General features: G+C 38.6%; 1 protein-coding gene across 3 annotated transcripts in view; it reads left to right on the plus strand.

Moving 5' to 3' along the window:
- Nucleotides 1-10,941, plus strand: part of LOC132833420 (WD repeat-containing protein 7) — a 673,682-nt gene extending 662,741 nt beyond the window's left edge. For all 3 annotated transcript variants that reach the window (XM_060851797.1, XM_060851713.1, XM_060851878.1), the window contains one exon: nucleotides 8,123-10,941. In XM_060851797.1, coding sequence (XP_060707780.1) covers nucleotides 8,123-8,326 — 204 coding nt within the window. In that variant the 3' untranslated portion in view covers nucleotides 8,327-10,941. The remainder of the gene's footprint in view (nucleotides 1-8,122) is intronic.
- The last annotated feature ends 3,986 nt before the right edge of the window (nucleotides 10,942-14,927 follow it).

Raw genomic sequence — 14,927 nt, forward strand, 5'->3', positions numbered from 1 at the left:
TGGAAAGATGTTGTGAAACCTGAAAGGGTTCAGAAAAGATTTACAAGGATGTTGCCAGGGTTGGAGGATTTGAACTATAGGGAGAGGCTGAACAGGCTGGGGCTGTTTTCCCTGGAGCATCGGAGGCTGAGGGGTGACCTTATAGAGATTTACAAAATTATGAGGGGCATGGATAGGGTAAATAGACAAAGTCCTTTCCCTGAGGTCGGGGCATCGGGAACTAGAGGGCATAGGTTTTAACCCTTCACCTAACACTAAGGGCAATTTAGCATGGCCAATTTAGCTGACCTGCACATCTTTGGACTGTGGGAGGAAATCGGAGCACCCAGAGAAAACCCGCGCAGACACGGGGAGAATGTGCAAACTCCACACAGACATTTGCCTCAAGTTGAACTTGAATGTGGGTCCCTGGTGTTGAGAGGTAGCAGTGCTAACCACTGAGCCACTATGCTGCCCTATTAGAATTGACAATGCAAGCAGGATGTTGAAGATGCAATTCAGGTGCCTGGAAAGACCTGGGAACCGTCCTTCGGTATTCACCAGCTAAGATTTATGTGAGGTAGTGGTCTGCAGCAACAGGCACAATGTTATGAAACAACAGGAGCTGGACATGCTGAGGCAATTCAGATTGTGCAAGAATTACTCCACTCAGCTCTGACTGTCTGAGCAGCGGGAGGCTATCCATTTCCTTCGTAGAGAGAGGTGTGGATAAATCTTCAGTAATATTAAAAACAAACTTGTTAGAAGTGATTTAAAATGAATATGATAGAGAAAATAATCCTGAAGTGGCATATTTTTGCATATGCCAGTATATCATGACAAAGGGTATACATTCTGCTCTATGCAAATGAATTTTAGTTTTGACATGAAATACTTCTTTACAAAATAAAATCAATTAGCTGGATTAATTTGTCAGAAAACATTCTTGAGACTACAACACTAATCCACCTAAGAAATGGCTAGATCCTACAAGTGATAGTTAGTATTCTAGTAGGATGAGATCAAGAACTACTTTATCCAAACCTATCTTGTGATCTATAGCTTCCCTGGGTAAATTCACTATATAATGTCAATGAGCCATACAGACCACAAAAACTCTGTGATAGATCCATACTCTGTGCTGAATTTGCAATTTCAATTGGCCATTGTACTTCTGGCTGATAAATTGAGCTCAGCTTTGATGCCCCCGCTCAGCTGAATAGTGATAACCTCTCCAAGATTTAGAAGATACAGTGAGAGTTAATTTCTGATTCATTCAAATCTCGGAGAAAGCTTCTTTAATAAATCATTGGATTAATTAAAATTGTATTTTAAAATTAAGGTTCATTTCAAAACCTTTCAGTTCTTCATTACTGAGATTTCAGCTTAGAATTTACACCTTTATCAGTTTTTCCTTAATCTATCAGATGATTGCTCGTCATACACATTCCCTGTTCATCAACTACTTGTCTAGACTAACAAATCCACCTTTGACTTTAAATTCCTACAGATAGGAAACTGAGAAATGTTTTTGGCTTTACAATGCAATCATTTAAAAAATCTATAAAATACATTTTCTTTAAATTATAATATATACAAAGAATATAACAAGCCACAATTTTAATTGAGAGGATTAGTGGTTAGTATCATTTCTCTTTTGACATGATAATCAGACCCCAATCAGTTTCCTGACCATCATAAATTATTGTCTATATTAATTTTTAGTTATTTATGAATTGCAGTTTTACTGTACTCAGGCAAAGTACACCATGTACATTTAAATGTGACGACAGATTCCACTCTGTATATTAATAATGTCAAAAGATGAGTAGCATTCGTCACCTTCCAAGGATATTTACTCAGCATGAATTAAAATGATTCTGAAAATGTTGTTAATGGTGTTAATCTGCAAATACACCAGGATAAAATATACCTCTTAAAGCCATAGCATTGTCACATCTTTTCCCTTTTTTTTGAAAAAAAATCGTCAAATAGATTTTTTTAATAGATAGATATTAAATAGATAAATTTTTTTAATCCTTCAATCTTCTGCTATTAGTACAGTACAGTGCAGATACATCACACCAACTCTATGCAGGCACACCTTCAGTACAGCATCCATTTCAATCTGTTTCTTCCACCACTGAACATCTTCATCTTCTTCAAAGTCATGGTATCGTGTCAGCAATTATGTTGTCTTGTCCTGCAATGTGTAACAATAAACCCCATCTAAATATTCTGGTATTTTTACTTTTAGATTGTTCCAAAAATACTTAGGGTTACGGATAGTATATGCAATCGTCTCAGACACTATACTTTGAGTAAGTCCAGCTTCAAAATATAAGTTGCTTGTCCCACCTTCTCAATGCAGCCTTCCAAATGTGGAATAGGATGTGAATCAGATTTTGTAACTGCATTGACTTTGTGGTAATTAATACATCGATGCTGGGTAGCATCTGATTTTCGAGGAGAAAGTGAGGACTGCAGATGCTAGAGATCAGAGCTGAAAATGTGTTGCTGGAAAAGCGCAGCAGGTCAGGAAACATCCAAGGAGCAGGAGAATCGACTTTTTGGGGATTCCTGAAGAAGGGCTCATGCCCGAAACATTGATTCTCCTGCTCCTTGGATGCTGCCTGACCTGCTGCGCTTTTCCAGCAACACATTTTCAGCTGCCATCTGATTTTGGCAACATATGGGTGAACTCTACTCGCTACAACTCACTTTGATTATATTGTCTATGAGCATGCTTTCAATCTGTTTTTGAATCTGTGCCAATCTTAGAGGATTAAGTCTATAAGGATGTTGCTTAATTGAAACAGCATTTCCAGTATCTACATCATGCATAATCATGTTAGTCCTTCCCAGCTTATTTCACATCTCTTTCCGTGTGATTGTAATAATTCTTTCTGGTCATTTAGATTTTCCTCTGGAAAGTAATTTAGTAATTTATTCCAATTTTTGAGAACATCCTCATTATCCAATTTAATTGGAGGAATACCAAATACAAATTTGTCTGAATTTGGTTCTTCATTCTGAGTTGTAACAAGTACCACATTCTCCTTTCACTTTCTTTCCATTTGAGCATATTCACATGACACTGATTTTTCCTTCTATCTAACATTCTTATCAAATACTTTACCTCATTCAATTTCCTTTCAATTTGATAAGGCTCACTAAAACTAGGGTTGGAGGGTTTTAGCTATAGGAGAGACTGAATAGGCTGGAGCTTTTTTTCCTGGAGCAACGGAGGCTGAGGGGTGACTTTATAGAAGTTTATAAAATCATGAGGGACATAGGGTGAATAGCCAAGGGTCTTGTCCCCAGGGAACGGAGTCTGAAACTAGAGGGCCTAGGTTTGAGGTAAGAGGAGAAAGGTTTAAAAGGGACATAAGGGGCAACGTTTCCATGCAGAGGGTCGATGTGTGTATGGAATGAGCTGCTGGAAGAACTGGCAGATGTTGGTACAATTATGACATTTAAAAGACATCTGGATAGGTTTATGAATAGGAAATGTTTAGAGGGATATGGGCCAAATGTTGGTAACTGGGACTGGACTAATTTGGGATCTCTGGCATGGACGATTTGGACCGAAAGCTCTGTTTCTATGCTGTACAGCTCTGTGACCCAACTCTGGTACTAATACTAACACTTTATCTTCTCTAGTAAAATTATGAATTTTTTTATTCTTTGTCTGCTCCCTGTTTCATTATATGCTGTGCTACATTAAAATGCTGGCTAGCTAACCCACCCACCCTATTTAATCTTTCCCTAAAACTTGACACATAGTGCAAATATGTGGTCACTGAACTCTGGCTTATCAATTTTTCCTTAATTAATTTCAGTGGTCCTCTTACCTCATGTCCGAAGATTAATTCAAACGGACTGAATTTAGTTGATTCATTAGGTGCAACCCTAATGGCAAAAAGTACAAATAGAATTCCTTTGTTCCAGTCCTGTGGCTAGTCATGACTAGAACCCCTCAACGTGGTTTTTAATGTTTGATGCCCCTTACATGTCTGGATGGTACACATTTGTTTTAAATTGTTTTATTCCTCGGCTATCCCTAACTTCCTTCAATAATTTTGATGTAATTTTGATCTAATTGTATTTCGGTGGGTAGTTTGTATCTAGTAAAACCAAAATTGACTAACTCTTATACAGTCCTTCTAGCCATGATATTGCATAATGGAAAGGTCTCCAGAAGTGTAGGAGACATATCTGTTATGTTCCAGATCAACCTCCTTGCAAATATATTAAGAAGATCGCCTAGATCCTAACTCTTATTTAAAGGCAAGCATAAGGTGCTGTGTTCCAGAAATAATTTGATAGGTTACACTACTCGGCTTTAAGCAAAACACACTTTATTAGAACAAAGAACAGTACAACACAAGAATTAAACTAATCCCTTCTGCCTGCCCTTGGTCCATATCCTGCTATTCCTTGCATATCCATGTGCTTATCTAAAAGTTCCTTAAGTGCCCCTGTCGTATCTGCCTCCAGTTCCCCTGGCAGTGCTTTCCAGATTCTGTGTGAAAAAAAACTTGCCCTTCACAACTCCTTTGAACTTTACCCCCTCACCTTAAATGCATGCCCCCTAGTATTAAACACTTCAAATCTGGAGAAAAAGATTCTGACCGTCAACTTTATCTATGGATCTCATAATTTTATAAACTTCTAACAAGTCTTCCCCCAACCTCTGCCGCTCAAGAGAAAACAACCTGAGTTTTTCTAGCCTTTCCTTATACTTTACACTCTCTAATCCAGGTAAATCTCTTCTCCACCCTCTCCAATACCTCCACATCCTGCCTGTAATGTGGCAACCAGAATTGAACACCATAGTCTAAGTGTGGCCTAACCAACTTATAAAGCCACAACATGACATTCTAACTCTATTCCCCGACCAATACATATTGCAAGTTTGCCATATGCCTTCATTTCCACCCTATCTATTTGTGTGGTCACTTTGGACTTGATCAATGCTGTTCAGAGTCCTGCAATTAACTGAACGCTTTTCCTTAACATTTGATCTCTCAAAGTACAGCATCTCATACTTGACTGGATTAAACTCCATCTACTGTTTCTCCCCCCGTATCTGCAATTGATCTATATTCCGTTGTATCCTTTGACAACCTTCAACACTATCCACAACTCCACCAATCTACTTTTTCATCTAAGTCCTTTATATATATATATCACAAACAGCAGAGGTTTCAGTATGGATCCCTGCAAAACACCACTAGTCATGGACCTCCAGTCTAAAAAGTACCCTTCCACCACTACCCTTCTGTTTTGAATTCTGAATCCATGCAGCCAAGTCACTGTGGATCCCATGCTCTGGATGGCCTACCATGAGGGACTTTGTTGAAAGTCTTACTGAAATCCATGTGAACGGCATGTACTGCTCTACCCTCATTGATCATCTTTGTCACCTCCTCGAAAAATTCAATCAAGTTAGTAAATCATGACCTGCCCCTGCACAAAGCCGTGCTGACTGTCCCTACTTAGGCCATGCTTTTCCCAATGTGCTTAGATCCTATCCCTAATAATTCTCTCCAATAGCTTCCCAACTACGATGTGAAACTCACCAATCTTTGGTTTCCTGGATTATCCCCATTTCCCTCCTTGAACAGAGGAGTGACTTTAGCTACTCGCCGGTCTTCCGGGACCTGTCCAGTGGCTAGCAAGGATACAAAGAAAAACCAAAAGAACTGTAGATGTTGTAAAAAAAAAGAAATAAAAACAGAAGTTGCTGGAAAAGCTCAGCAGATCTGACAGCATCTATGAAAATAAATCAAAATTAACATTTTGGATCTGGTGACCATTCCTCAGTGGATACAAAGATCTTGGTCAAGGCCCCAGCAATCTCCTTTCTTGCTTCTGTCAGTAAACTGGGGTGGATACCTTTGGGCCCTGTGGACTTATCCATCTTAATGCACTTGAAGAGACCCAACACCACTTCTTTCTTGATCTCAATGTGCCTCAGCATATTAGCATGCTCCACATGGGTTTCAGAATCCCTCGTATCCTTCTCCTAGCTGGATATTGATGCAAAGTACTCATTTGGGATCTCACTACATCCTCTTCCTCCAAACACAAGTTGTCTCCTTTATCCTTGAGTAGTCATACCTTCTCCCTAGTTATCCTCTTGTTTTTAATGTATCTGTAAAATGCCTTGAGATTCTCTTTAACTCTACTTGTCAAGGTCATTTCATGGCCCCTTCTTGCTCTCCTAATTCCCTGCTTGAGTTCTTTTCCGCTTTCTTTATAATCCTGATGGACCCTGTCCCATTTTAGCTTCCTAAACACGCTTCATTTTTCCTTTTGACTAAATTCGCAACCTCTCTCATTATCCAAGGGTCCCTTACCTTGCCATCCTTGTCCTTCCTCATTACTGGAACATGACGGTCCTCATCAGCAGGTCTTTAAACAATTCCCACATGTCAAATGTGGACTTGCCTGATAACAGCTCCTCCCAATTAACACTCCCTAGTTCCTGCCTAATACTGATGTAATTTGCCCTCCTCCAATTTAGCATTGCCCTGACTTATCCTTATTCTTAGCTATCTTAAAACTTAAGGAGTTGTGATCACCGTTTCCAAAATGCTCTGTCACTGAAAGGTTCAGTCACCTGGCCAGGCTCATTAGCCAGGGCAAGGTCAATATGGCCCCTCCTTTCAAGAAACCCTCTTGGACGAACCTAACAAATTCTACTCCATCTAAGCCTCTTGCTGTAAGGGAAGCCCAGTCAATATTCACGAAGTTAAAGTCACCCACACAGACAAACCTCCTTTCTTCATCTTTCCATAATCTGTCTACATATTTGTTCCTCAATCTTTCAGTGGCTGTTTGGGGGGGCCTATGGTGTAATCCTATCAGAGTCCTTGCATTCATCTTATTTTTGAGGTCTACCCATATTGCCTGAGTGGATGAGCCCTCCACTATGTCCTCAATGAGTGCAGATGTAACATTGTGTCTGATTAATAATGCAATTCCTCCACATCCTTTACCTTCCTCCCTCTCTCAGCTAAATCAATGAAAACCTGGAACATTGAGTAGCCAGTAATTAAAGTACAAACAAAAGAAAGAAAAATTGAAGTAAATTTAACTCTATTATTTCAGTATTAAACAGCAATTGTTCCAATATAGTAACATCCCACAAACACAGCCTTGACAAAGGCAAATTCAGTAAAATAGATTATCCCACATGCAATGCAATCTCCAGTTTAAGAGGAAAGAACATAAAGAGAAATTTCTGCCAGGGAGAGAACTCAAGCTTTCAACTGTAGCAACGAACTTCAAACCCCCAACAACTACTGAAAGCTAACCTAAAACCCTGGTTCTGTGAGAGCCTGACTCCGCACATTCATGCTGCTTCAATTGTCCCAACTCTTAAAAAAAGAACCCAAGTCTTCACAAGCTGTTTACTACTTGGTACCTCTGTCTCAACCTCTTGATTAAAAAAAGGACAAAATGCACCTCTTAAAGCTATAGTGTCATCATACAAGTCAAGATAGTGTGTATTCTTGAAGGGGGACCTGCATATGGTGATGTTACCATTTTTCTACTGGATCCTGGAGGTCATCTGCTGGTAAGAGCTGTTGCCAGGTGCTTGCCTTGTCTGTATGATCCGTACACACACAACAGCTGTGAGTACACAAGGGGAGGTGACAGCCCCATGGACTGGATTCACTAGACTGTTAATTGAGAGACCCAGCTAATGTTCAAACTCTACTTTGGTAGATTGTGGAAACTGAATTCAATAAAAATCTGGAATTCAGAGTCTTATGATGACCATGTATCAATGTCAGTTGTCAGAAAAGCCAGTCTGGTTAATTTTTGTCCTTGAGGGAAGAAAACTGTCATGTTTACCTGGTCTGGCCTACATGTGACTTCAGAGCCAAGTGTTTGACTGAACTGCCCTCTGAGCAATTTGTGATAGGCACAAGTGCTAGTCTAGCCGGTGATCCCTCATCCTGTGAATGAATAAAAAAAATTATGAAGAATTACTGGTCATAATTAGAACCAAAGTCCGAGCCATCATGGAAATTTGCCCTAGAAATGAATTACTTTGTCTTCCTCTACTCAGTATTCTGTGCAGTTTTCTTGCATTATTTTTATACTCAATCCTCTTCTACCTTTGTAGATGAATACGTCACTACTGGGGAGTATTGGTATGCTGAATTCTGCACCCCAGCTCCGATGCATGAAAACTTACCAAGTGCCCCCTGTTCATCCTGCTTCTCCTGGTTCTCAGAATGCACTGAAACTAGCCCGTCTGATCTGGACCTCCAACCGTAATGTCATCCTTATGGCGCATGATGGCAAGGAGCACCGATTTATGGTTTGAAGCCACCACCTGGATCACATGAAATGTACTAAAGAAATAAAAATGTGTGTGCTGTTGGCAAAGCTGGTTAATGTTTACATTAAGATAGTATTGTGTAGATTTTTTTCATAAAGTTTATCATAATTTGCAATGTCAACTTTCTGTGGGTTTTTGAAAAGAGACGAAATAGCTGCCCAACAGTTGTGTCCAATTACTTATTGTTTATACCCACCATTGTTAGTTTCAACTCTGTTTGTTGTGGTTTCAAACATTTCTTCTCTCTTGCTATTATAAAAGTCTCAAAAATGCAATTGCTTGCATGATGCATATCTTATGCTGTGCACCAAAATCTGAGCGCTCCTGCAGCTATTCTAGGAAAACAGTGCAAGATAGGAAGGACGAAAGTCAAGTTTTGACACCAACAAGCAATGAGAGGACAATTCCTAAGAGTCATCAAAATGGTGCAGTGGCTTTCATTTCAAGGATTTAGACTTGAAATAATACAGGGCTAATAGAATAAAGAGGCCCAACATAAAATGAGTTGATAAACTCTCAGCTCAGTCTCTAGTGATGATGGGTGACACCATGATATTGCCCTAACTAGCACTCAAAAAGGTCCAATAAAAGTTACTTGGGTAGTGGGAAAGGACTTAAAGTTGCAATATCATTTACTTTTCTGGAGTTGGAGAAAAGCCAGGAAGCATTAGTCTGCATTTAACAATCCTATACCCAATATACATTATTGGAGGATTTGTGACAGACATTGGGCAACCAAGATGGAATTTTATTTCACTTCCAGCAACTGGTGGATTAGACAATTTGACCTGATCCCCATGTCTTTTTCTCTGTCAAGTTTCTCCATTTTCAATTGATCTAGCACCTCAGTTAAGGAGCTTAGTTCATTGACGTTGAAGTTCTTAATTTTTTGTCTCAACACTGCCAATCCCTGGCAACATCTTCATGAGTTTTCCATCCAGATTACAAGTTATCGTCATCCTGCTGGCAGTGGAAGTTCTCAAGTTTTTTTTAAGGGGTAACATGAGCGACTAGCATAAGGTACAGAATACAGTAGCAAATTGCCTCTGCCATAGAATTTGAGGCAATTCCCAGTCATTTGGTGTGTGTATCGTAGGAAACTTAAAACCCACAACAGATGTTCTATTCAAAGGACAGTTGAATCCTCTTCAGTTCTACAAAGATCATTATAATCATTTTCATCATTAGTTACAAACAGAAAATGTTTACAGTAGCTTTGAAAAACTAAAAACTGGGACCACTTTAGCTTGCTTTCTCACAGTAAATTAAATCCAGTACAGTGTAACTTTACAGCTGCATTCAATCCCTGTTATACATAACTAGCTAATGCATATGAGGTTCTGGTGTAGAGGATAGAGTATGGCTTATTGAATTTATAGGTTTGCACAAATTTGCATGTCACTGATACATAAAATACTTATTGTTGGAAATCCTATTGGATGCTTTGGAAAGGTGTTGCAAGGATCGTTTGTGCAATGCATGTTGTATGAGGAAATCATAGAATTACAACTTCTTGAAAAATTTGGCCTTTTTCACCAGTTCAAAACAAATCTTTCATACTGTTAACTAGCAGCAGAGTGAGTGACCCTTAAATACTTTTAAAATACTATTAGGGCAAGTATATCAACAGCATTTTTCCCCCAAGTTAAATCTTTGTATATTATTGAATTATCTGCACAGACACAGCAAAATCCTCATTAATGAATATCTGAATAGAAGCAATCAGCAACTATAGCTGTTTGGAAGGAGTTCATGCTATGGTGCCCTAGTATATTATATGACTTTTCTTCTTAAATCTGACCTGCTTCAAATATATAATGCTGAGGAGGATGCTTCCAAATGCTACATTTGGTAATAAAGTATCTAAAATACTTTCAAATCTGGTTCCTATATATATTTTGTTAAACGTAGGAAAAATTATCTTGAAACCTGCTCAAGCAGTAATGATAAAAAATGCAAAACCTTGTCCTCTGCAGAGGTCATGTGATATTGACGATGCCTGTAATTTGAACTAGATGTCATAAACAGTATGGTTTGGGCAAAACTGTCACTTGTCTATTCACTTAACAGCAATTTATGACTGAAAGGATCATTAAATGACTGAATACAGTGGGTGGATGCATAATTCTTCTGTGCTAATAAAAGCCTTTTATTTGTCAGAAATTCATTCAAGGGCAAAGGCTAACTTAAATTTTTTAATGAAGGAGAAAATTACCTTTATTAATTCCAGGCAAAATGTTCAGTATTTCTTCAAAGGAACTACCCCCTCTTAAGTTTCCTCTGACAGATGGTTCTTTTTCATACTGATTTAATATTTATGCTTCGTGGCTTTAAATGTGTATTGAGAAGGTTTTGTCATATTGTGCATTTTGAGTTCAGTGTTCTGCTCACGTACAAAATTAATTTACAAGCATCTTTGATGAACAGATCCAAAATCACACCATTTTACAGAACAAGGGTAAGGTTGTCTTTCTTGTCTGCCTTTTGCCATATCAGTGGCATTTTTTCCTTTTCCAAAAATGTTTTTTTTAATTTACAATGACTCCTGCTCCCAGTTGCTTATAATAGCCGATGTCCGAATGATGTTTTACAAATAAAAATATTCTATCAATCTTCCATTTTTTTGGTGACTGTCTTTAACTTATAATTAATTTACTAGCTCAATGATCATTTGAATTTTTTTAATTCAATATTTTGAATATTATTAGCATTTCTTTATACTTTATGCCTCCATTTATAAAATTAAAGACCCTGTACACACTTTTGGATCTTTATCAACATATTCTCCCCCCGATGCATTCACAAGTTAACAAATTAAATATGGAAAAAGCCTGCATTTAAATGAGGTGATATTTATCATTCAGGTTCAGGTGGTCAGTAAAATTTACTTGCTTGTTTTGAATCTATTATTTTTGGGTTGAAATCATATTTATTTTGAGTTAAGCAACTTATTTAATAACCATGTTTCTTTCCAAACTCATACTGAGTTTCCAAATACATGCATACACCAAAAAACCTTTTATTTACCATAGGATTATTCACCATCTATTACAAAGTTCTTGTAATTCAATACCTTATGGAACTACCAACAGGCTATCAAGGCCGTATTTTGTTTAGATGATACTTGTTTTATGTATTTGTCTATTATGTAGACAATGGGAATGGATGTCATATTATTCTAAATTCATAAAATGATAGAACAATGCAAAATGCCTTTTTCCATCATATCGCACCCAGACAACTAAACGCTCCAGTGATTAGAACCAATTGTACCCATTCCTTTAAGCATGTAAAGTGTTAAAAATATCTGAGTTAAAACCAAGTGATGGAGAAACTCAACAGGTCCACAGCATCTGGTCTGAGAGAAACAGAGTTAACAATTTGAGTCCAGTAACATTGGTTGATTGTTATGTCCCTGGATGAAAAAAGTAGTAATCGGCTAAATTTCCCATTTGGTCATTATCTGTAGGCCTCCGCTGAATCAGGTGCACAATTAGTCTTGGCCAAAATGCCACTATGTAAATATCATGCTGATATGAATTCTCCAGATCATCTTGTACAGAATGACATCTAGAATAAGGGTAACTAATGTCGTGGAAGCAGAACCAGTAAAGTTTGATACCTTCAAGAAAAGAGAATAGAAGGGAGAAGGATAGCAGCAAAAGACAGAAAAAACATTCTTGAAAGAAAAATAGACAACTTCAGACCATCACATGTTCGAGTTCTAAGGATAAGCTGATAGATGTAAACTTTCGAGTGCAGACTACTTATGTCCAATCAGGACAAGAAGATTCTTTTTATTTTAAATGTTATGTTCTTTCTTACTTTGTGGTTTCCAAATACTACATTTTTTTCTGAATGTTGGCAAGCTGCTGCTAAAATAAATGTCCTCAAAATTACATAAAGGCAAACAACAAAAATTATTCACACTGTGCCTTTAAAGTAATAAAACAAATCACGGCACTTCATAGGCACGTTAGAGAACAGAGGATGACAGCGAGCTGTTTGAGCAGATGTTAGTTCAGATGGCCACATCAAGACTAAAGAGCTGGACTTTAAGCAGTGTCTTAAGGAAGGTGAGAGGCAGAAAAGTTTCAGGGGAAAATTTCAGAGCACTGAGTCTAAGCAGCTGAAAATACTGTCGCCAATGTAGAAGCAAATAAAATTGGGGCCAGAATTTGATGAGCACTAAAATAGTACATTCTAGTATAGAGGTAACAAAGGAGCTTCAGTGGTCAATGAGCTTATTCCTGATGAAGGGCTTTTGCCCCAAACGTTGATTTCACTGCACTTTGGATGCTGCCTGAACTGCTGTGCTCTTCCAGCACCACTAATCCAGAACAATGTTGAAACCTAGTGATGTTACAGAAGTGATTATTTCAAGGTCAGGTATGACCAGGCTGTTCCAGTCTAAGTCTGTGACCAGGAAAAGGGATTCAGCCTGTAACTTAGGGAGTGGAACAGGGACCAAAACCATACCATCCATCTTTCCAATAATTAATGTGAATTAGATTTCTTCCATTTGATGTTAGATGTTGGATAAACAGTTGATTTTTTAGATAAGACTGAAGCCAGGTGGATATCAGTGAAGAGGTGTTGGAGGAGGAATGTGTGACAAACTGGCTAAGGGTCCAGAATGATCAAATTGAATGGCAGAGAGATAGTTGGGCAGGGGGTGTGGAATTGATTAATAGAGTACCTTTGGCATAATCATGTGTGCAACTAATGACTGTCCTCCTTTGGGAAAGGTAAATGCAGCCTTTTTGTAGTTATGCTGGTGCTGAGTTAAATTCATACATTTAGGCATCGCTGAAAAGACCCTTTGACCCATCAAGTCTGTACCAACACAACTATCAGTAAATCTGCGCTGATCTCAATTTCACACACTTGTCCTATATCCTTGTATGTTATGATATTGGAAGTACTCATCCAAATACTTTTTTAAAATTGTAAGGTTTCCAGCCTCCATTACCTTCCCAGGCAGTGCATTCCAGATTCCCGCCACAGAGTGAAAAGGCTTTTTCCCAATTTGCCTCAGAATTTCCTGCCCCTTATCTAAAACTATGCCTACTCATAATTGACCCCTAACCCAAAGGGAACAGTTGTCTATTCACCCTGTCCATAGCCTTCACAAACGTATAAACCTCAATTATGTTCCTCTGAGCCTTCTCTGCCTTCAATAAATCAATCCAAGCTGATCTAGTATTTCCTTATAGCTAAATTTCTCCATCCCGGGCAAGATCTGGTGAACCTCCTCTATACCTTCCTCTACTGCTAACACATCCTTCCTGTAGTGAGGTAAGCAGAACTGCACACAGTACTCCAGTTGTGGCTGACCAACACTCTGCACAACTCCAACATTACCTCCTTGCTCTTATACTCTATACCATGACTGATGAAAGCAAATGACCCATATGCCATCTTAACTATCCTATTCATGTGCTCTGCCGACTTCAAAGATCTGTGAATAATTACTCTAAGATCTCGCTGTACCTCTAAGTGTCCTGTCATTCATTAAATACTCCCTCATCTTGTTTCTTTTTCCAAAGTGCATTACCTCACACTTATCTCAGTTAAATACCATCTGCCACTGGTCTGCCCATCTGACTAACCCATCTATATCTTCCTATAACCTACAACCACCTTCTTCACTATTAACTACTCTACCAATCTTGGTATTGTCTGCAAATTTACATAACATTCCCCCTCCCAGCCCTCACATTTCATCTGTATCATTTATAATATAAAACACAATAAGGGTCCCAGTACTGATCTTTGTGATATACTGCGGGACACCGCCCTCCAGTCATTCAAACAGCCTTCTACCACTACTCTTTGTGATCTATTCCTAAGCCAGTTTCTAATCTATTTTACCACATTTCCCTCAATTCCATGTGCTTTAACTTTCCAACCTTCTGAAAAGTTTTGCAAAAATCCACATAGACAACATCAACTGAATTTCCTGCATTCACACACTTGATCACATTTTCAAAAAATTCTAACAAATTTGGTATGACCTCCCTCTGACAAAGCCATACTGGCTATCCCTGCTTAGCACATGCCATTCCAAATGGGTATTAATTCGCTCATTCAGAATTTTCTTCAATAATTTCCCTACCACTTACATGAGACTCTATAATTTCTCAGTTCATCTCTACTACCCTTCTCAAAAAGTGGAACCACATTAGCCTTCTCCTGTCCTCTGGCACTGTGGTTAGAGAGGAATTAAAAATTTGCATCAGAGCCCCTGCAACTTTCTGCCTCGCCTCTCCCAGCAACTTGGGATGCAATTCATCTGGGCCTGGAGATTTATCTGTTTTAAGCTTGACAGAGCCTCCAATATCTCCCCATGTCAAACCGTGCAAGTTTCTTTTCCTGAATTCTGTATCTACCTTTTCCAAAGTGAAGACTGATTTTGCTCATAAACTATTTTTTAACCAAAAAGCTTCAATTTTTCAACTAACATATCGAATTGAGTCAATTCCAGAGAAAACTGTTGAGGCAAATCCACTCATACTTTGAGGGCGGCACGGTGGCACAGTGGTTAGCACTGCTGCCTCACAGCGCCTGTAGACCCGGGTTCAAT

The sequence above is a fragment of the Hemiscyllium ocellatum genome, chromosome 1 (genome assembly GCF_020745735.1).
Source record: "Hemiscyllium ocellatum isolate sHemOce1 chromosome 1, sHemOce1.pat.X.cur, whole genome shotgun sequence".
NCBI classification, from domain to species: domain Eukaryota; kingdom Metazoa; phylum Chordata; class Chondrichthyes; order Orectolobiformes; family Hemiscylliidae; genus Hemiscyllium; species Hemiscyllium ocellatum.